Below are 21,037 nucleotides of genomic sequence, written 5' to 3' on the forward strand. Positions count from 1 at the left end.
CAAATCCTCCCCACCCATCTGACAGGTGAAATGGCATCGCAACTTAAGGTCCTTTCTTTGAGTTGGTTAGACTGAAAAACCTGTTGGGTTTTCAGGCCATTTGTATTTGTCCCCTTGTTACCTGTTTTGATTTTCCTCCTAGGTTGCTTGTCTTGTAGAATTTTGGGGAACTTTTCATACACTGTGGCTTTAACACATAGTGATTAAGTCAAGTAACCTCTCTTCTGTTTCAATGATTGAACAAGGAAGTCTTTCTACCTCCACTTCATCCATTTATTGATAAACAGAATCTATTAAACACCACTTTATACATAGTACCGTGTGACTGGTGAGGCAACCTCTGCCCTGGATGTTTCCTCGCTGTGCCCTAAATCCCACAACGAAGCTGCCTGAGAGGTCACCGCCATGCCTGCCTCACCCTACCCCTGCTCCCAGGCACCTCACCTGGCCTGCACGGGAACAGTGATGCTATTTGGGAAACAGCCCTGGTCCCAAGAAGGGGTGTGGAGGAAACTCCAGGACAGAACACTGCTCTGCAGGGGACTTCCATCTGCCTGGGCTCAGATGTGGGGATGAGGTGGGCCATGGCAGGAAGCATAACCACAAACCCCGTGGCCATCTCTTCTCCTTGCATTCTCCCTTGCATCCTCGTGACATCCCACACTCATTCTTGGTCCCCACTGTCTTCCCTTTGCTTTCTAACCCTCCCCACCTTCTTCAGATTTAGAACAGTATGTGCTACTGGCACTGAGTGAATTATCACTCCTGGTTAGCTGTTCCTCTCTTCTGAGACCGGCTGTGTCTCCAAAGCTATCCCAGTTACCAGCCAATAGACAGGAAGTTGGTTACTCGGGGAATGGGGGACGTCTTCACTTTGGCCCTAGAATCACATTAAGCCTATTTTGGTCACTCCCAGGTGATCCTGGGTGAGATCAGAAGGACTGAATGATGGCTCTGTACTTCCTCTACCCAACTCTATACACTGAAGAGGAAGAACTGCAAAATTCTGGGACTTGCTTTGCAGGTTCAAGGTGCACGTGTGGCTCAAGGATTCAGACCCATCTTAGCTGCAGACCCAAACAGAAGCCTGCGCTACCTCCACAGCCTCCACCCTGCCTTAGCTTGGACACCAACTGCCTCCTCCTGCTTCCATGCAGTCACAGGGGTCCAGAGCCCATTCCTGTGGTGTGGGCTTGCTCCTCTGCCTGAGTCACTACATGTGGCTAGGATCTCCTGCAGCTGAAAGCAGCAGTGAGTGCAGGGTGTCTACTCCCAGCAGTATATCCTTATGACCCTGAGTTCCTTCTGAGGGAAGGAGTGAGGATGAGCTGGATGTATAGGCCTGCAGCACTTGGGTAAGGACAGAAGTGAAGGGAGAAAGCAAGAAGCAGAGGGATCAGGCCAAGCGCGGTGGCTCGCGCCTGTAATCCCAGCACTTTGTGAGGCTGAGGCGGGTGGATCGCTTGAGCCCAGGCCAACATGGTGAAAGCCCATCTCTACTAAAAAATACAAAAATTAGCCAGGTGTGGTGGTGCACTCCTGTAATCCCAGCTACTCTGGAGGCTGAGGCAGGAGAATCGCTTGAACCCAGGAGGCAGAGGTTACAGTGAGCTGAGATTGTGCCACTGCACTCTCGTCTGGCCAACAGAAGGAGATGTTGTCTCAAAAACCACAAAAACAAAAAAACAGGGGGAATTGCAGAAGGGAAAGCCAGGGTCTGCATGGATTCTGGATGCTTTTGAAGGTGAACATAACATGATGATAATGGAGATGACAGAACAGTACAGGGTACTAGAGATAACTGTCTACACTGCTGATAAATAAAGGGGAACCAACAAGTGAGACAGGAGAAGCTACAACTGCTTGGCTGCATAAAAACAATATTAGTTGACTTATTCATACTAACTGCTTAGCAATTTTATCTAATTACGATGCAGCTCAACGATGATGTGTATAATTATTGCAGACCAATGGAATTGATCATAACAATCCCAGGTACAGCTGATCTTTCTAGTGTGCTGTTAGTGGAGATTGGTCTCAGATTCCTTGTGGTAACAGTGGTGGGAATACTAATGATGATGATGACATGTGTTACAAATGCCCACTCATTTAATTCTCACAAGAGCCCATATCCACAACACCTACCATCCCCTGGCTTGTTTTACAGAAGGAAGTGGTACACCTTGCTCCAGGCCCCACTGCTGGTGAGTGGCAGAGCAGATCCCCACCGCACTGGGCGTGAACCCAGGCTTCTGGCTCCAGTCCTTCAGCACTCTGCTACTCTGCGCCCCACACGATGGTGTTCACAGTGGGCCAGGATCCCCACTGCACTGGGCTGTGCCTCCTCTGCCCCGTGTCCCCTGCCAGTCCTCTCCTCACCTGTGTAGCTGCTGGAAGGAAGTGCATGCTGTGGTCCCCCATTGAGCTCTGGGGCTCCTTCTGCCTCTGCCACTTCCTCTTTCTCCTCCTCTTCCCGGACCTCAGGGGCTTCCTCCTGTGGCTGCTCCATGGCTGATCTCCCCTCGGCGCCACGCCTGCAGGCCCGGTCATAGCTCTGGCATCGTCTGGGTCTGAACGCAGATGGACCTCTACAGGGTGGTTCCCATCAGCCTTGGCAGAGGAGAAGACAGGAAGAGGTCAGGTGAGGCAGTGACGAGGAAGAGGATGGTGGGAGTGGGGCACACTTGGGGGCTGCTGTCATGGAGGGGGTTCTTCTGCTCCTGCTCCTTCCCCAGTCCCTGCAGTGCTATCCCATGGTCTCTGTTCCTTGTATCGTACGTCACCTGCCCTATCACCCTTCCCACCTGGCCCTCGTAGTGGGTTTGTGGGGTTCGGAGCAGGCTCCATAAACCAGAGAGGTGACACACCACTGTGCCACCCTTCCCTGCCTCCTCTGTTGCCTCCTGTTCTGAGTCTCCGGGAAGCACATTGGAATGACTTGAGGGGCTTTTCCCAACTCTCCAACCCACCTGGAGATCCATATATGCATCACGCCTCCCATCCCTGACCCTGTCCCTACCAGCACTCAGGCCCAAGAATCACGGCTCTCCTGTGCTACTGTTCCTGAAGGGGTGAGTCCCATCCTTTCAGTGGTTGGGTGTGGAAAAAAGACATAAAGTCCTGCTGTTCTCGGCTCATGTTGACAGATCTGCAACCATGGTCCTGCTCTAGACCTGCCAACTTGGCTGTACACTGTAGTCACTGGGGAGTTTTTAAAAACACAGATGCCTGGTCCCAACCCCAGAGATTCTCCTTTGATTGGTTTTGGGAGCAGCTTGGACATTGGGGTTCTTATTTTTTAATTGTCCTGGTGACTGTAACGTGCAGCCAAGTTTGAGAACCACTACCAGCTTCACAGCACAGCAACTTCCAGCTGGTAGTAAATCATCCCCCTCAAAACATCTTAAGGCTACACATTCATTTCCACCAGGTCTTCTCTTGCTTGGACTTAACAATAACCTCGGGGCCTACTTGAGGGTGGAGTCTGGGAGGAGGAGAGGAGCAGAAAAAATCACTAGTGGGTACTAGTCTTAGTACCTGGGTGATGAAATAATCTGTATAACAAACCCCTGTGACATAAGTTCACCCATATAACAAAACTGCATCTGTACCCTGAACCTGAAATAAAACAACAATACAAAACTCTTAGCTGTTTTCTGGTGTTTGTTGTTGTTGTTGTTGTTGTTGTTGTTTTTTGAGACAGTCTCACTCTGTCGCCTAGGCTGGAGTGCAGTGGTGCAATCATGGCTCACTGCAGCCTTTATCTCCTGTACTCAAGCGATCCTCCCACCTCAGCCACCCAAGTAGTTGGGACCACAGGCGTGCATCACCACACCAGCTAATTTCTGTATTTTTTTTAGAGATGGGGTTTTGCTATGTTGCCCAGGCTGGTTTTGAACTCCTGGGCTCAAGCAACCTGCTCACTTTGGCCTACCAAGGTGTTGGAATTACAGGCATAAGCCACTGTGCCTGACTTAAAAATAATTTGAATTATAATAAAATAAGAAGGCAAACTTAATAATGTAGAAGATGAGAGGGAGTGATCAACATTCAATCAGCTCAAGTCCCCTTATTTTTCAAAAGACATCTCAAGAATCCGACGTATAATTTCCAAATTATTACAGTAGAGTGGGAAAACCTGGAAAAGGTCATGTAAACCTCTAGCTTTGTGACGGAGGAAGCCTCACAGACAGGAGCAGACCACAGAGACACAACTAAATGAATGTGGGATCTTGGACCAGATCCCCGAAGCAGAAAGAGGGTAGTGGCAGAAAGACTGGTAAGGTCTGAACAGTACACTGACTTCGGTTAATAGTATTGTACCAGTGTTCCTTTATGTAAGATTTAATGTGAGCTGGGTAAAGGATATGTGGGGACTCTGTACGATCTCTGCAACTTTTCTGTAACATCAAACTTTTTTCAAAACAGAGATAGAACAAAAAAACTTTTTAAAAATTTGGTTTTCTGGCTTCTCTTGAAAATTGGGCAGACCTGGACCCTGGACACCTGCAGGCCTCTGGCACCCACCCCAGAGCCAAGCAATGGCTGCCCACTGGCATGATCTCCACTAGTGGCAGTTTCTCCCCTGCAGGCTCTTTACTCATTTACACTGCATTGCAGGGACTTGAAAGTTTGTTTAATATACATCAGTTCCTCAAGGATCAGTCCCTGACCACTCGTCCCTGGGTGTTAAACTTGGAAAGCACCAGACCCAGAGCACAGGAAATGTTCACAGGTGTTGTCCTGCTCACTCTATGGCTTTCTGCAAGTGGTACCTGGGGCAGTCACTCCTATTTCTCCCCAGCTCCATTCTCCTTCCTTCTAAGCCTCAGTCTTCTCTGGATCAGGAAAGTGCCTACCTAAACATTCAATTTCCCCAAGCTCTCTTGCAGCTACAGTGTTCACTGGCATAATTCTGATCAGCAATATGTGAACAGAAATCTAAAAGGAGGAGCTATTGAAAAAGCTATTATTTCCTAATAGAAAGAGACAAACTTCTGCCCTTCCCATCTTCCTGCCTGAAACAGGAATACTATGCCCAGAGGTGTAGCAGCTGCCTTTGGAGCAGCAGAAGACAGGGTAGGAGTGTGGGTGAAAAGTCCGAAAGCACCCGGCCACTGCAGCCTCTCAAAGCTGCTGGACCCGCCCTGCAATGCTGGCCTCCAGACTGCTTGTTAGGTGAAAAAATCAAACTTGTTTTATTGATTGCCGGCACTGATTCCCGGATTTCTGTTGCATGCAACTGAACACAATCCTAATTTAAAATAGGAGACATAAAGATACTTAGCTCAAGAGTAGAGTGGGGTTCTGGGGTGGAAGTTGGCCACAATACTGGAAAAAGGACCCTGGCAATTACCAAGAGCAATGTGTGACTGCAGTGGCATTAGTCAGCTTTAAAAAAAAAAATTGCCATTATCCAAATAACAAGTACCAGAAGCACCAACTCTTTATGCTCCACCAGAATGAAAGCCTGGAGATGGAGGAAGCAGGGGAGGGTGAGAAGGGAGGGACCCTGGGAGGGCTCAGAAGGGATGAGTCCCAAGAGAAGGAACTGCACTGGTGACAAGGGTCAGATGGGACTCCCGAGAGCCATGGCGCAGTGGCGGCAGAGCCCAGGGTGAGTGGGATGAGGCAATGAGAACACACTCTGTTTTTGGACCCATGTGGCATGGGTGTCAGTGGACACGGGGAAATGCACACCAGGCTGTGGTGATGAGAACCAGGAAGAGGGGGACATGAAGATGTGGGGTCTCCACTTAACAGGCAGTATTAGAGGAGGAAAAGCCACAGTACTGCCTGGTATATATAATCGACAACACAGCCTCTGAGCCTCTGGTGACCCTGGGGAGGACCTGATGGAACTCCCTGTCAGGACCAAATCCTGGAGGGAGGCGAGGGAGCTGACTGAGCTCCCTCTATGCGTCACGCTCCCACTCAAGCCTCGCCAGCCCCCATAAGGCCTTATAGGCCCCCCTTGCAGATGACAAAAGGGACAGGCCTGAGGATCCCAACAGGGCGTCTTAGAGAACATGCTAGAGGACAAAGCAGAAAACGGCAGAGCTTTGGACACAGCGGGACTGGAGCCCAGCCAGGCCCTGACGGCTGTGTGCACTGGGCCGTGTTACTCAGCAGAGCCTCAGCTCCCACTCCCACATATGAGCTGGTAGTGGGTTTTTTTCACCAGAGCCGGTAAAACTGTTCTCAGTTTTGGGAGGTGCAAGAGGTTGTCTCTTAGGCTCAGATGCAGTTCTGGACTCTGGCTAGAGTTTTGAATTTGGGACTAGGGTCTCTGGTTTCCATGCTGACATCTCTCCCTAGCCTGGAATTGTCTCTTCTGACTGTGGCCTCTCCAGGACACCAGCGAAGAGGGAGGGGAGCTGTAGCCTGGCTGTTCTAAAACCTACACACATCCCTTGGGCTGCTCCTATTTAGACTAAACTGCTGTGCTGCAGCCCATCCCTGCATTTTGCCAGAAGCCTGCCATTTTCATGTGGCTTCACTGCTTCTTACAGCTGAGGTCTGCCATCTACCCTGAGCCAAGGTTGCTCCCTACACACTGTTCTCAGCTTGCCCAGCCAAGAGCAACCTTGACCCCTAGGCTCTCTCCCCTGACCCACTGGACCTAGGCTCACTGACTAGATTTTCTCAGGTAGCTGCCACCCCACCCACCACTATTCCTGCAATGAAACCTATTCTCCTCTTCCTTTCTTCAGCCCTGGCACTAAAGATAGCACAGCCTGGGCCAGGCATGGTGGCTCATGCCTGTAATCCCAGCACTTTGGGAGGCCGAGGCAGGCAGATCACACGAGGCTAGGAGTTTGAGATCAGCCTGGGCAACATGACAAAATCCCGTCTCTACTAAAAATACAAAAATTAGATACGTGTGGTGGTGCACGTCTGTAATCCCAGCTACTTGGAGGCTGAGGAATGAGAATCACTTGAACCTGGGGGACAGAGGTTTCCGTGAGCCAAGATTGCACTGCTGCACTCCAGCCTGAGAACAGATCAAGCCCCTGTCTCAAAAACAAAAAAAGTCCGGGTGCACTGGTTCATGGCTGTAATCCCAGTGCTTTGGGAGGCTGAGGTGGGCGGATCAGTTGAGGTCAGGTGTTCAAGACCAGCCTGGCCAACATGGTGAAACCCCAGCTCTACTAAAAATACAAAAATTAGCCGGGCGTGGTGGCGCACGCCTGTAATCCCAGCTACTTAGGAAGCTGAAGCATGAGAATCGCTTGAACCTGGGAGGCGGAGGTTGCAGTGAGCCGAGATCATACCATTGCACTCCGGCCTGGGTGACAGAGGAGACTCTGTCTCAAAACAACAACCACAATACAGCCAGGCACTGGGTTTAATTTGTATGCTGGCAAAAAATCCTTGGCTTTTTTTTTTTTTTTTGTCTGGCTCCCAGTGTTAGCTATCTCCCCTGTCCACCCCCCCAGCACTACGCCAGAGCCAGAAGCCCTCTGATCATGTCACAGCTTTGCCCCACTTAAGAGGCTGGAGCTTCAGACTCTCAGACAAGACAAGGGCCCTGAGCCAGAATGAGGGGGCATGAATGCAGCAATGTAGCCCCTCACCAAAAAGTAGTCTTTAGCAAAATAATTTCTTGCGTGGTGTGTGTGGGAAGGGCAGGGGTGCTCACGCCTATAATCCCAGCACTTTGGGAGGCTGAGGCAGGTAGATCACCTGAGGTCAGGAGTTCAAGACTAGCCTGGTCAACATGGCGAAACCCTACCTCTATTAAAAATACAAAAATTATCGGGTGTGGTGACATGTGCCTGTAATCCCAGCTACTTGGGAGGCTGAGGCAAGAGAATCACTTGAACTCGGGAGAGAGAGGTTGCAGCGAGCCACAATAGCGCCACTGTACTCCAGCCTGGCAACAGAGCAAGACTCCGTCTCAAAAAATAAAAATAAAAGAACTTCTTGCAAAACAAATCCCTGGACTGCTCCAATTCGGACATACATGCATGTGTGTGTGTACACAGACACACATAGACACACACAGACACACACACGCACACAGCCTGCAGCGCACATGCAGCCCCCATGCTCCCATTCCAATACCCAGTGTCTGGCTCCAAGAAGAAACTCTGCCCTTCGGAGAGCTTAGGTGCAGGGAGGGGCACGACTCCATCCATTGCCCATTGGCAGGTGGATTTCATGGGCAGTGGTAGTTAGGAGCTTAACCCAAATGACCCAGAGCTCTAGAGACCTGGTCTGGGGCCAGAGCAACTAAGCCACCTGGGACCCAGTCCTTCCCACCAAGCCCAGCTGTCTCCCTTCCCCGTCTCTGCTAGGAGTAGGGAGGGGCTCACTTTCAGGGCAGCCCTCTGTGCTCGCTGGGCAACCCCCCAAGTGCCTCATACTCCTCGTGGTGACTCAGGTATTTCCCTGATGCCCACTGGCAGGCTATACAGTGTGGGAACACTTCTGCCCTACCCAGGGGATGAGTGGGGACAGTCAGTGTGCCAGGGGCCTCCATGGGCCAGTACAGCCTGATGGGCCTTCTTACTGTACCATCTGCCAGTACAGCCTGATGGGCCTTCTTACTGTACCAGAGCCTAAGCTGGATCAGCACCTCCATCACAATCGTACCAGCTTCCCTTCTCCAAGAACTTATTACACACCATGCTCTGTGTATGTTGGCAAATGTAATCCTCACAACAACCCTAAGAGGCAGGTACTATTATTATCCCCATTTAACTGATGTGGAAATTATGGCACAGAGAGGGAAAGTAATTGGCTCAAGGTTACACAGTAACTAGAGAAGCAGGATTTGAGTCAAGGCAGGTTGGCTCAAGTCTTAGCCACTCTACTGTGTGTCTCATATATGGTGCTGGGTAAGACTGGACCAGGAGCTGGCATGTCCTTGCCCAGCTGGGGCTCCTTAGCCTCAGTCGGGAGCCATCACCTCTGAATCCTCTGTCTGGCTGCCAGTCCCCAGCTGTTTCTGTCAAGAACTCCTTGGTCACAGCCCTTCTGGACATTACTGCCAGAAAACGACCCCTGTGTGCTGAAAACAGCCACAAGCTCTGGTCCCTGACTCCCTCTCCAGGCCTATCCTCCTGCTCTGCCCACCTGTGTGCCTCAAGATCCTGCATCACTCCCTGAGCATGGAGGCTTGAACTGGCATCTGCCTGGAACACTGTCCCCTCCACTAGCTAAGACTTTCTCTCCTTCAAGACCTGCCTGCACCTCCTCTTCCAGGAAGCTCTCCTAGACTAGCTCCATTCTATTCCTTCTTACCATAACCCCGACGCAGGCCCTCCAAATCTGCAATCACTACACCAAACTGCAGCATCTGCTAACTGCTCTGGCCTCACCATGTTAGTTTCCCAGAGAATGCCCTGTATCTTACTGAGGTGGGTCCCAGCACCTGGCATTTAGTGGGTCCTCAACATACACTTGCTGAATGAATAAATATACTAAAAACATGAGCCTTAGCCACACTATTCTGAGTTGTAGCACTTGCCACTGTATCAGTTTTCATAGATTACTGCCATCGAGATGCAATACTCCAAAGAAGTGAATTCCACCAGCTTCAGTCAGGCCTGGGTTCACACCCTGGCTCGTCCCTCCCACTGTACGTCTTGGGGAAGACACTAAAACTGGGATGCTAGCACCTAACCTAAAAGGCTGCTGTGTGGAATAAGTAACGATGCAGTAACTTAACAGTGCTAGGTAGATAGTAAGGGTCCTACAAATAAGGACCACAGTGGTTGCTGCTATTATTATCACCCATGGCTTGTGTTAAGGGATTGTACGATGATATTCCAGCTCTAGAAATGTGACCAAGGAGTTCTTGACAGAAACAGCTGGGGACTGGCAGCCAGACAGAGGATTCAGAGGTGATGGCTCCCGACTGAGGCTAAGGAGCCCCAGCTGGGCAAGGACATGCCAGCTCCTGGTCCAGTCTTACCCAGCACCATATATGAGACACACAGTAGAGTGGCTAAGACTTGAGCCAACCTGCCTTGACTCAAATCCTGCTAGCCTGCTGAAACCCAAGGGACCTCCACAGACAGAACTTCCCAGTTCCCTGCCTCACCATCAATTGTGGGGAGAGAACCGGCAAGGAGCCCCCTAGTCTGGGCACATGCTTCTTTTTTCAGGGAGAAGGGCCTAAACCTTCCTCCCCATCTTGCCCCACATGTGGGTGACCCAGTTGCTGTCATCTCCTTCCTCCCACACTGCAGCGGAATAAGGGGCAGCCTCTGGATACAAGACAGAGGTTGCCCCGTCTCCATGGCAGGTGCTTTTGGGATCAGAAGTGAGGGATGTCATGGGAGAATGGGTCTGGCTGATTCTCTCCTAACCTTTCTTATCAATCATTAACCCAAGTGCTGACCTAGTGACCTGGTTTTCTAGGCCAGCAACTCTGCCGTGTTCTCTGCTTACTATTCGCCAATCCAGGTCACCCCACCCTCTTAAGAACACAGGAGAAGCCTGGGTGGCCTTCTAGCTGGCCAGAGTCAGCCCAGAGAGTCACCTGAGGCCAATCCCCAGGAGTGGCCTGGGGCTGGTTTTGTTTAGAGACTGCTGGAACCAGAGAAAAGACAGCCAGGAGGACATCCACACATTCCACAATTCTTCCCATTGCCCCAAGAGGCAGCCCCTAGGAACAACCAGCCTCCAGGACCAGAGAATGGCCTGGAGAAGAGACCAGAGACAGGAGGGTACTCTTCACCAGGGATGGGAAAGCTGCCACAGAAGGTGGCCTTGGGTGTGCCCACCCACCCACCCGCAGTAGGGAGAGAGAGGAATCCAGATCCCTGCATCAGCTCTCCACTGGGAGAACTGACATGCTGACCGCCTCCGACCGCCGCCGCTGAAGACTGCGAAAAATCTGTGGTTTTCACAAAGAGAAGCTCAGCAATGTCAAAGCATGTCACACGCATAGAAACAAAACGGAAAAGACATGGCCACAAACGTTAAGGGTACTTTTCTCTGAGGGGTGGGGCTGTAGGTGATTTTTATTTTCTTAATTATATTTTCCTATGTTATCCAGTTTCTTCACAGTGAGCATGGGATACCTTCATAATCTGGGGTTGGTTGGGGGAAGGGGGAGACATTTTAAAAAACAAATAAAATGCTGAGAGATGCCAATGAGGTAAATGAAAGGCCTGCTCAGGTCCCAGAAGAGACCCGGATCTCTCCTACTGAAGCCTGAATGGGCCTGAGGCCCCTCACACTACTTGGAGAGGGCTTCCAGGGTAGGGTGTTTCTGCTGGCCAGAGAGGGACATGCCAGGGACCGAGCCAGAGCCCTTCTCAGCTAAGACCACAGGGGCTATGGTTGTGGACACTGTCCCTGCCCCTTTGCTCTTCTTCTGGTCCCTGCCAGCTGGTTTCATTCACTTGTTCAACAAATATTTGTCAAGTACCTACCACCATGTGCCAGGCTACATTAGCCAGCAATGACCAGGGCTATGAAGGACAAATGCCAAGCATGGTGCGGCACTCAGAGCACATGAGTCAGGTGCAGAAGGAGAGGAGAGGCTTTCTTGAGGACCTTCCTTATGTAGCCTTTGGCCCAGGCAGGCTGAGAGGGATTCCAGGGTGATGGGAACAGCGATGTGAAAAGGCCCAAGGAAGGAGGTCTGTGGGTAGAGAGAAGGGCTGTGGCTAGAGCCACTCAGGGTCTTGAAGGGTAAGCTGAGGATGTGGGTGTTTTTTCTAGGAGGAGCAGAGAGCCAAGGGGGTTATGAAGAGGACGAAGGAACAGAGCTGCATTTTTACAAAGACCTTTCAGACTACTGTGGAGGATAGACTGAAGATGATTTCAGCCAGGCTCGGAGGAGCAATGGTTACAACAAACCTGGCAAAGGAATCGGCAGGAGGGGAAGGCCACCTCCCGGAGCCCTGCAAGGTCTGGGAAGCAGCTGCCTGTTGTGTTCCCAGGAAGACTCAGGCTGAGGAGTTGAGGGATTGGCCCCTGACTCAGAGCTGAGTACCTCTCTGGCTGCCCCACCTGTGTCCTCACTGAGTAAAATGTCAGAATTAGATCATCTCCAAGGCCCGTTCCTGCTCTGCCCACCCGGGATCCAGCCTCCCCGAGGTCCTGGTCTCAGTGATTCCTGACTATGACACACACACACAAACACAGGTATCTGGGGACCAGACGTGGCACTTGGCGCTGCCTGGCATGAGGTCAATCGACATTTACCAGCCACATTCCCAGGTTTGACAACTACACCCAAGCCCCTCACACATCTGACACAGAGCTCTTGTGACCAGGATGCCAACCATAGGTCAACAGCCCTGCTCTAGGGGCTCTGTGGTTACAATGTGGACACCATCACTTATACCTTTTTTCTTTTTTCTTTTTTTTTTTGACAAGATCTCCCTGTCACCCAGGCTAGAGTACAGTGGCACAATCACAGCTCACTGCAGCCTCGATTTCCTGGGATCAGGTGATCCTCCCACTTCAGCCTCCTGAGTAGCTGGGACCACAGGTGTGCACCACCACGCCCAGCTAATTTTTGTATTTTTTGTGGAGACAGGGTTTTGCCATGTTGCCCAGGCTGGTCTCGAACTCCTGGGCTCAGGTTATCCGCCTGCCTTGGCCTCCCAAAGTGCTGAGATTACAGGTGTGAGCCACTATGCCCAGCTACCTATTTCTTTTCAAACAGTTAAGACTAGGACAGCCTTTTAAGGGCACCTGGCTAGCTCAGTTGATAGAGCATGAGACTTAAGTTTCTGAAGTGCTTTCAGGTACATCACACCTCATTTAATTGACCCAGTGAGATGAGTGAAGGCAGGGCTATTTCATTTATCACTACACCCCCTAATCTGAGGGAAGCTTGGACTGGCTCTTGCTGGCTTGTGAATGCTCTGGGTGAGGGGACGAAGGCTGGAGGTAAGGAGAAGAAGGGCAGCCACTGAGTGGTGGCCAGCAGGCCCCATGAGAGGCAATGAAACTCTGGCCCAGGAGAAATGGGACGTGCAATTGCGGCGGGGAGGCAGGAATAGGGATCTGTAGGGCTGAGTGACTTCTCAACCTTCCCAGGGAGACAGGAGACACGGAAAAATCCCATAGCTAAGCTATGATTGGCCAGTCTGTCCAGGAGAACCCAGGGATCTCAAGTTCAAGTCTCACCTAAAAGCATTCATGTTCTTTGACCCTATACTTCCCCTCATAGGAAAACATACTGAGCTGTTCACTGCAATGTTATTTATAATAACAAAAAATCAGAAATGGCCCAATGCCCAATATTAGAGGAATGGTTAAATATATTAGGGCACATCCAGGAAACTGAGTATTACCTAGTCATTAAACTCATGTTTTCATAGAATATTTAATAACTTAAGTGAAAAATACAATACAAATTTACATAAAGATCATGATTCCCATGAAAATGACAAGAAAAAGAATAAAAGAAAGTTTCCCTGTATGAATAGGGTGGTAGGTGATTTTTTTTTTTAATGTCATTGTACTTTTTTTTTTTTTTGAGACAGAGTCTTGCTCTGTCACTAGGCTGGGGTGCAGTGGCGTGACCTTGGTTCACTGCAGCCTCCACCTCCCAGGCTCAAGTGATCCCCCTACCTCAGCCTCCAGAGAAGCTGGGATTACAGATTCATGCCACCACGCCCAACTAATTTTTGTATTTTTAGTAGAGATGGGTTTTTACCATGTTGGCCAGGCTGGTCTTGAACTGAACTCCCCCTGGATCACAAGTGATCCTCCCACCTTGGCATCTCAAAGTGTTGGAATTACAGGCATGAGCCACTGCACCCGGCCTTTGTGTTTTTGTTTTGTTTTGTTTTTGTTGTTGTTGTTTTTGAGACAGTCTCACTTTGTCGTGCAGGCTGGAGTACAGTGGCATGATCTCAGCTCACTGCAACCTCCACCTCCCAGGCTCAAGTGATCCCCCTACCTCAGCCTCCAGAGAAGCTGGGATTACAGATTCATGCCACCACGCCCAACTAATTTTTGTATTTTTAGTAGAGATAGGGTTTTACCATGTTGGCCAGGCTGGTCTTGAACTCCTGACCTCAGGTGATCCTCCCACCTTGGCATCTCAAAGTGTTGGAATTACAGGCATGAGCCACTGCACCCGGCCTTTGTGTTTTTGTTTTGTTTTGTTTTTGTTGTTGTTGTTTTTGAGACAGTCTCACTTTGTCGTGCAGGCTGGAGTACGGTGGCATGATCTCAGCTCAGTGCAAACTCTGCCTCCTGGGTTCCAGCGATTCTCCTGCCTCAGCCTCCTGAGTAGCTGGGATTACAGGCGCCTGCCACCACACTCAGCTAATTTTTGTATTTTTAGCAGAGATGGGGTTTCACTATGTTGGCCAGGCTAGCCTTGAACTCACCTCAAGTTATCCACCTACCTACCTTGGCCTTCCGAAGTGCTAGGATTACAGGCATGAGCCACCATGCCCAGCTCTTTTTGTTTTTTGGAGACAGGGTCTCACTGTTGCCCAGGCTGGAGTGCAATGGCTCAATCTCGGCTAACTATAACTTCTGCCTCCCGGATTCAAGCAATTCTCCCACCTCAGACTCCCATAGCTGGGACTACAGACACACATCACCACGCCCGGCTAATTTTTATATTGTTTGGTAAAGTCAGGGTTTCATCATGTTGGCCAGGCTGATCTTGAACTCATGACCTCAAGTGATCCACCCGCCGTAGCCTCCCAAAGTGCTGGGATTACAGATGTAAGCCACCACGCCTGGCCAATGTCACTGTACTTTTAAACTTTCGGTAACAAACACTTATGATCTTCATTTTATTTGACCCACGACAGCATGTGATATGACTGCTTGATCCCTCCTCCTCTATGACTTCTCTTCATTTGGCTTCCTTCCAGGTTTTCCTCTGATATCACTGGCGGCCCTTTATCAATCTCCTTTGTTGGCCCCAGTTAGCAATTTTCTTCCTAATCTCTAAAGGGCTCCTTCATTCTCCATCTATGCTCCCTCTCTTTATGATCTTATGCCAGCTTGTGCCTTCCAATGCCTGTTGTATGCTGATGAATCCCCAATTTATTCCTACAGGTCAGCTTCTCTGACACCTCCACACGGATGTCCAATGGCAGCACAAGTCTAACACAACCAAAACCGAGCCCTTTACCTTCCCCCATGGTCTCTCTCATCTCAGTCAATGAAAACTTCAACCTTCCACTTAGAGTCAATGAATCCTGCTGGCCTTGCCGTTAATAAATATACAGAATCTAATCACTTCTCACCACCTCTACTGCTATGACCCTGGTCCCAGCCAACACTATCTCTTGCCTGGATTACTTTATCAGCCTCCTAACTGGCTTTTTGGCTTCTGCCTCCCACCTTACCACCCACTCTCTGTACAGCAGTCAGAGTGATCCTTCTAAAATACAATTCAGATTCTGTCCTTCCCATGATCAAATCCTTCCTGGAGCTTCCTACCTCAGAGAAAAAGCCCATCTTAATACCTGCCAGCAAGTCCTTCTGGAACTGGCACCCCTGCCTGCTTCACTCCTTCTGGTATATTAAGTATCAGGCACACGGCCTCCTGCTGGTCTCGACACAGCGGGCATATCCTGCCTTGGGTGGGCCTTTGCGGCCGCTGTTCTCTCTAGCTAAAGTTCTTCCCCTACCCTAATTACCTATCTCCACAGCTCACTGCCTCACCTCCTTCAGGTCCTTTCTCAAATGTAGCCATCTCAGTGAGGCCTTCCCTGGCTTCCCTATTTCATACCTGCGCAGTCCACCCTCAGGTACTTCCATCTCCCTTCCCTGCTTCAACTTTCTCCGTCCGTCTTACAGCTATCTGGCAGAGTGTATATATATTTCCTCATTTGTTTAGTGCTTGTCTCTTCCTAAAGAATATAAGCCCCATGAGGCAGAGATTTTTGTCTGTTGTTAGATTCACATAATCCTCAAGTACCAGAGGAGCAACTGGCATAATTGGAAAAAGATGTCTGTTCACCATGTAACTTGAAGCAGTCCTGTAGAGATCATTGCTCCACGGGCTTCAGTTTTCCAGGGGTATCTGACCCTGCTTTCCAGACCACTCCAGACCATTCCAGACCCTTCAAAGGAGGAGCTCATTAAGATGAGCATAAATTGGTAGAAATGTGGTGGAGGGCGAATCTAGAAGCCTGAGGGGCCTAGCAGTGTCTGGTTAGTTCTTTTGCTAATCTGCCAAGTGACGTTGCGGTTGGTGGTTCTGTGGTGGTGGTGGTGGTTGGCGGCGGTAGGGGGGGGCGGGCTTCATTTTTCCCATGGGGAGGCAGCACTGGTGCTTCTTCCTCCCTTAAACTCTACAATCCTCTTACTGAGCAGATCCCAAGGCTACTATTACTCAATGGAGGGAGGCCTCCCTGACTCAGAGTCCTAGGTCAGACCCAGGGTGGGGGTGGGGAGGTGTTGACACATCCTTGGGTGCCTTTAAAACATTTATATTTTCAGGGAGAAATATAAGACCAGTCAGTACCTGTACGTACTCACAGGACAGGCTGTGCACAAGTGAAGAGTGAAGGGCAGCTGACTCCTGAGTCAGTTTTTTTTTTTTTTTAAATAAAAACAATTTAAAGCAGAAGAAACAGGGCCGGTGGCTCACGCCTGTAATCCCAGCACTTTGGGAGGCCGAGGCGGGCGGATCATGAGGTCAGGAGATTGAGACCATCCTGGCTAACATGGTGAAACCCTGTCTCTACTAAAAATACAAAAAAATTAGCCGGGCGTGGTGGCGGGCACCTGTAGTCCCAGCTATTCGGGAGGCTGAGGCAGGAGAAAGGCGTGAGCCCGGGAGGTGGAGCTTGCAGTGAGCCGAGATCGTGCCATTGAACTCCAACCTGGGTGACAGAATGAAACTCTGTCTCAAAAAAAAAAGAAGAAGAAGAAATAAAATAAGAGTTTCAAAGAAGAAAATAAAGATTGAGGGGTAGGGTATTCTAGGTAGGGGAAATATAGGATCCTAGGCCCAGGAGAGGAAGATGGAGAAAGAAACAAGGAGACAGGGAGGCAGGGACTGGAGAAGGCTAGGGAAGCATGTCATACCAGATACATGCAGAAGACCTTCTACAACTCTTCTTCCATGGAGCCTACCCAGCTTCCATGTGAATCAAACAGTGCATAGCACCTATGTGTGCCAGGCATTATTCTAAGCTGCTTTCATGGAGTAACTCCCTTAGGTTTTAAAAGTGGACTATAAGGCAGGTACCCATTATCCTCATTTACAGATGAGAAAATTGGAGCGTGGAAGAGTGAGGTAACTTCCAAGACTCTAGGAGCCAGGAGCCAGTAAGCCATCAGAGCAGGAGCTCTTAACCACTCTACTGTACTGCCTCTCACTACCATTCCCGGACTCTAATGCTAAAAAGGTGTTCTATATCCTGACCGATTAGACTCTCCCTTCAACTAACTGCCATTCCTGGTCCTTTCGTGCCTGGTCCTGGTCACCAAGTCTTGGCCTGCACCTTTTCCTCCCCAAACCCATCTTCTCTAGGTGAAACCTCTGTCACTGCAGCATTTGTCATTTGACAGGTTCCCAAACCCTCCTCCTTAGTTCATCGTGTCCTCTTGATTTGTGGCTCCTAACACTCCCAGGAAATAAGATGAAGTTAAAGTGTTGAAATGACATGTCCCACTGCTTACAGTCCACTACGACTCCCAGGCAGACCAGTCGTCACTGCCTGAACATCAAGTCAGACCTTCCTGTGCTTACGGAAATAGAAGGGGGTCCCTTTACATCCACCTCTTCCAAAGTTTATCCTGTTGCTCCTGACCTGTTATTAGAGCTCTTTGAGGGTTTTCTAAGCCCGATTCTGTTCTCCAAAGCGCAAACTATCCCTCGTCTCGTATCATCTGTAAACCTGAAGAGCATGTCTTCTACCTCTCCTCTTAAGTCAATCAGGGGCTTTCCTCAAGCAGTCATCTGTCTGTTAACCTTTGGATAAGGCAGTTCAATGCCCAAGGTGCGAAGATAGTGAGTGGGCTACAGTGGAGAGAGCACTAGTGCTGAATTATATGACAGGTATGCCCCCAGTCCTGTCTTTACTACGCTGTGTACCTCTGGGCAACCTGATACCCTCTCTGTGGCTCAGGCTTTCTATCTGTAACATGGGACTAATGACCATGGGCCTTCTTTAATGGCAGTGGCAATGCTGAGATGAGGGAGCAAATGTAAAAGACACTTGTATTATACACACCAAAATGTTACCTCTTAGAGGTCATTTCTATTTTTTTTTATTGCTTATCTGATTTTTTTTTTTTTGGCAGGGGGCGGGGAGACAGGGTCTCACTCTGTCACGCAGGTTGGAGTACAGTGGCGTGATCTCGGCTCACCGGAACCTCCGTCTCCTGGGTTCAAGTGATTCTCCCAACTCAGTCTCCCAGGTAGCTGAGACTACAGGTGCGCACCACCATGCCCTGATAATTTTTGTATTTTCAGTAGAGATGGGGTTTCACCATGTTGGCCAGGCTGGTCTCAATCTCCTGGCCTCAGGTGATCTGCCTGCCTTGGCCTCCCAAAGTGCTGAGATTACAGGCGTGAGTCACCATGCCCTGCTGCTTATCGGATTTTTCTACATTTTCTAAAATGAACATGTGCTGTGTCTAGTAAGCATTTTTTTTTTTTTAAAAAAAAGGTTTTACAAGCATGATATAAACAATTGTAGAGAATAAGATGAAGCAGAAAAAGCTGAAGACGCCTACCTCAAGATCCATGTCATGGAATTCTCTGCAGATGCCCAAGAGCAGCAGGTGACACAGACGTGGTGCCATGGCAGGATGGCCGTGACATACAGTTGAAGAAAACAGTGAGTGGCCGAGCTGCACATCTGTGACACACTTTTTGTTTAAGACACTGATGCAGAGCTACACACACTTGCCCCACAACCTAAACTACTGGGAGGGGAAACCAGTCTAAGAACAGGAGGGAAGGGAGAATGAGGGGGACTGGTGGGGGGATAAATACCTTTATTCATGTTTGTAGTTTAAATTGTTTTTAAAATGAGCATCAACATCTTTTGTAATAAAGTGGAGTAGAAGAGTCAGGAGTCTTGTAAATGGATCTCACTCGAGTAAAGGCAGCCCAGGAGCTGCAGGCACATACTGACACCAGTAAAGAAGCAAAGCTCTCCTGCTGCTCAATCTTACAGAAATGTTTAGTCTTGTTCTCAGTCCTCCTGTGCCTTTCCAAGTGCACGCCTAGCTGATTGCTTTCTAAGGTTCCATATAAGCACCTACTTAACAAATATTTGAGAAGCATGAAGTCCCCAAGAGAGGAAAGGAAGAACCAGAGTGAAAGGATAGATAAAACAAGAGGTTTCAAATCTCAGGGAGCCCAGAAAGACTTCTTAAGCATCAAAGCACCCTAGAGATTCAGAAAATTGGCCCATGCTGTCACCTCCCAATTCTCACATAATTCTGACAACAGCTTCTGGATTTTATATTATACCTGCGTGACAGCCGCCTCTCAGTAAGAACATGGGTCAAAAACTGCAATCTCACTCCTCAGGACTCAGAGCCAGGAGAAGGGGTGTGTGTGATAAGATAGGGAAATGCCAGAACCAGAGTGACTTATTGATGACACTTGGGGAATTCATTCAGGGAGCGCAAGGTCTCACACGCCAGATCATGTTGGGCTTCTAACCAGTCCGGATCTCAGCCCATCCAGCCGGAGATAGAAGGGACTCTCTTGAGTCAGGTAAAGCACTGCCTCTGTTCACTGAGCGAGCATTACAAGCAGTGATGACCAGGAGTCTGTCTATAAACCCTGTTTCCTTCCGGGGCTCTCCCTCTCAAGGTGCCTCGTCTCTCTGCTCCTGCTCACTTGGCTGCCAGAGCCCTCGGGGTCTCTCCAAGATGCAGGGTCGAAGGTGGCCACGAGCCAGGGGAATAAGAACTCCCCAGAGCTCCCTACAGGGCCCATACAGCACAGCCTATGCCTCACCAAGCCACTGGCCCTGGCCCCAAATTTGGCCCCCTTCCTGGTGGCCTATGAGGATGAATAGTGTAAAGAGAGGCAACTGGAACCTGAGAGGGCTGATCCGCAGGGTCTCTCAGTTCTATAGCAACAGGACAACATGACCTTGACAAGCAGCACCATTTCCTGCTTCAGCCGGAGCCAGTTTCCCCCAAAACAACTGCTCTGGGGAAGGACACCAGGGTAATATGAGGAGCAGACGCTGGGTCTTTCTACTTACCAAGTGCTCTCAGGTGCTACTGGCCCTGGGGATGGCTGCTAACCGGAAGATGACAGGTTGGTGGGCTGCTGGTGGGTCACCAGAGCAGAAGGTCACTAAGAGCCATTCTAGCGTGCTCCAGAGTCGCTGTTACAGCCCTCCTTTCTCACTGCCTCCTCAAGAACCTCCACCCAAATCCTGGGGCGTCCCAAGCACGTAGGCGGTGTTTCCCCACCCACAATGACCTGCTTGGCAAGGCCTGGCACACCTTTCCCCCATTAATGCTTCCTGTCTCCCTCTCTCCCCCAAGGAACCCAGGCAGGCTGAGGCAATACCTTCCTTCATCCACCTGGGCTGCCCTTGGAATTCCTGGGCCAATCTGGGGATCCCAGTCATCAACCCTAAAGTGGGCCACTCTCAGGTACGTGCAGCCTGTACTTGCTGGTCTGGGCAGGCGGAGGCTGGAACGGTGCCAGCAGCTCACCTCTGTAACACAGCGTGGAAGCATTTATTTCAAGGGTGGCTGGGGAGCGTCCAACCAGCTTGCAGGACAGCCTGCCACATGCAGGGGAGGAACCAGTTTGCTTTGGGCAAACTGCTTCACTTCTCTGAGCCACCCTTGCAATAAATACTTCAGTGCTGTGTTACAGAGGTGAGCTGCTGGTGCCGTTCCAGCCTCCGCCTGCCCAGACCGGGAAGTACACGCTGCATGTACCTGGCACTGGCACTGGCCCATGTTAGGGTTGGTGCCTGGGATCCCCAAATTGGCCCAGGAATTCTAAGGGCAGTCCAGATGGACTCTCTCTCTTCCCTCTCACCTGTCAGGGCCTACAAGGCTTGGTGCTCTTCTGCTTGGTTCTGAGCACTGCTTCCGGGTGCTCAGTGACACAATAACAACAACCAGCCACCTAACAAAGGAGGCAGCT

At 50.0% G+C, this 21,037-nt stretch overlaps 1 protein-coding gene across 1 annotated transcript in view; it reads right to left on the reverse strand.

Annotated features, from left to right (window-relative positions):
- The window catches only part of PPARD (peroxisome proliferator-activated receptor delta), an 87,239-nt gene that overhangs the window by 14,502 nt on the left and 51,700 nt on the right, over positions 1 to 21,037 (reverse strand). Inside the window, exon 2 of the mRNA XM_011945384.1 lies at positions 2,380 to 2,610. Coding sequence (XP_011800774.1) covers positions 2,380 to 2,509 — 130 coding nt within the window. The 5' untranslated portion in view covers positions 2,510 to 2,610. The remainder of the gene's footprint in view (positions 1 to 2,379; positions 2,611 to 21,037) is intronic.

Source organism: Colobus angolensis, unplaced genomic scaffold (assembly GCF_000951035.1).
Source record: "Colobus angolensis palliatus isolate OR3802 unplaced genomic scaffold, Cang.pa_1.0 Scaffold24, whole genome shotgun sequence".
Classification (NCBI taxonomy): domain Eukaryota; kingdom Metazoa; phylum Chordata; class Mammalia; order Primates; family Cercopithecidae; genus Colobus; species Colobus angolensis.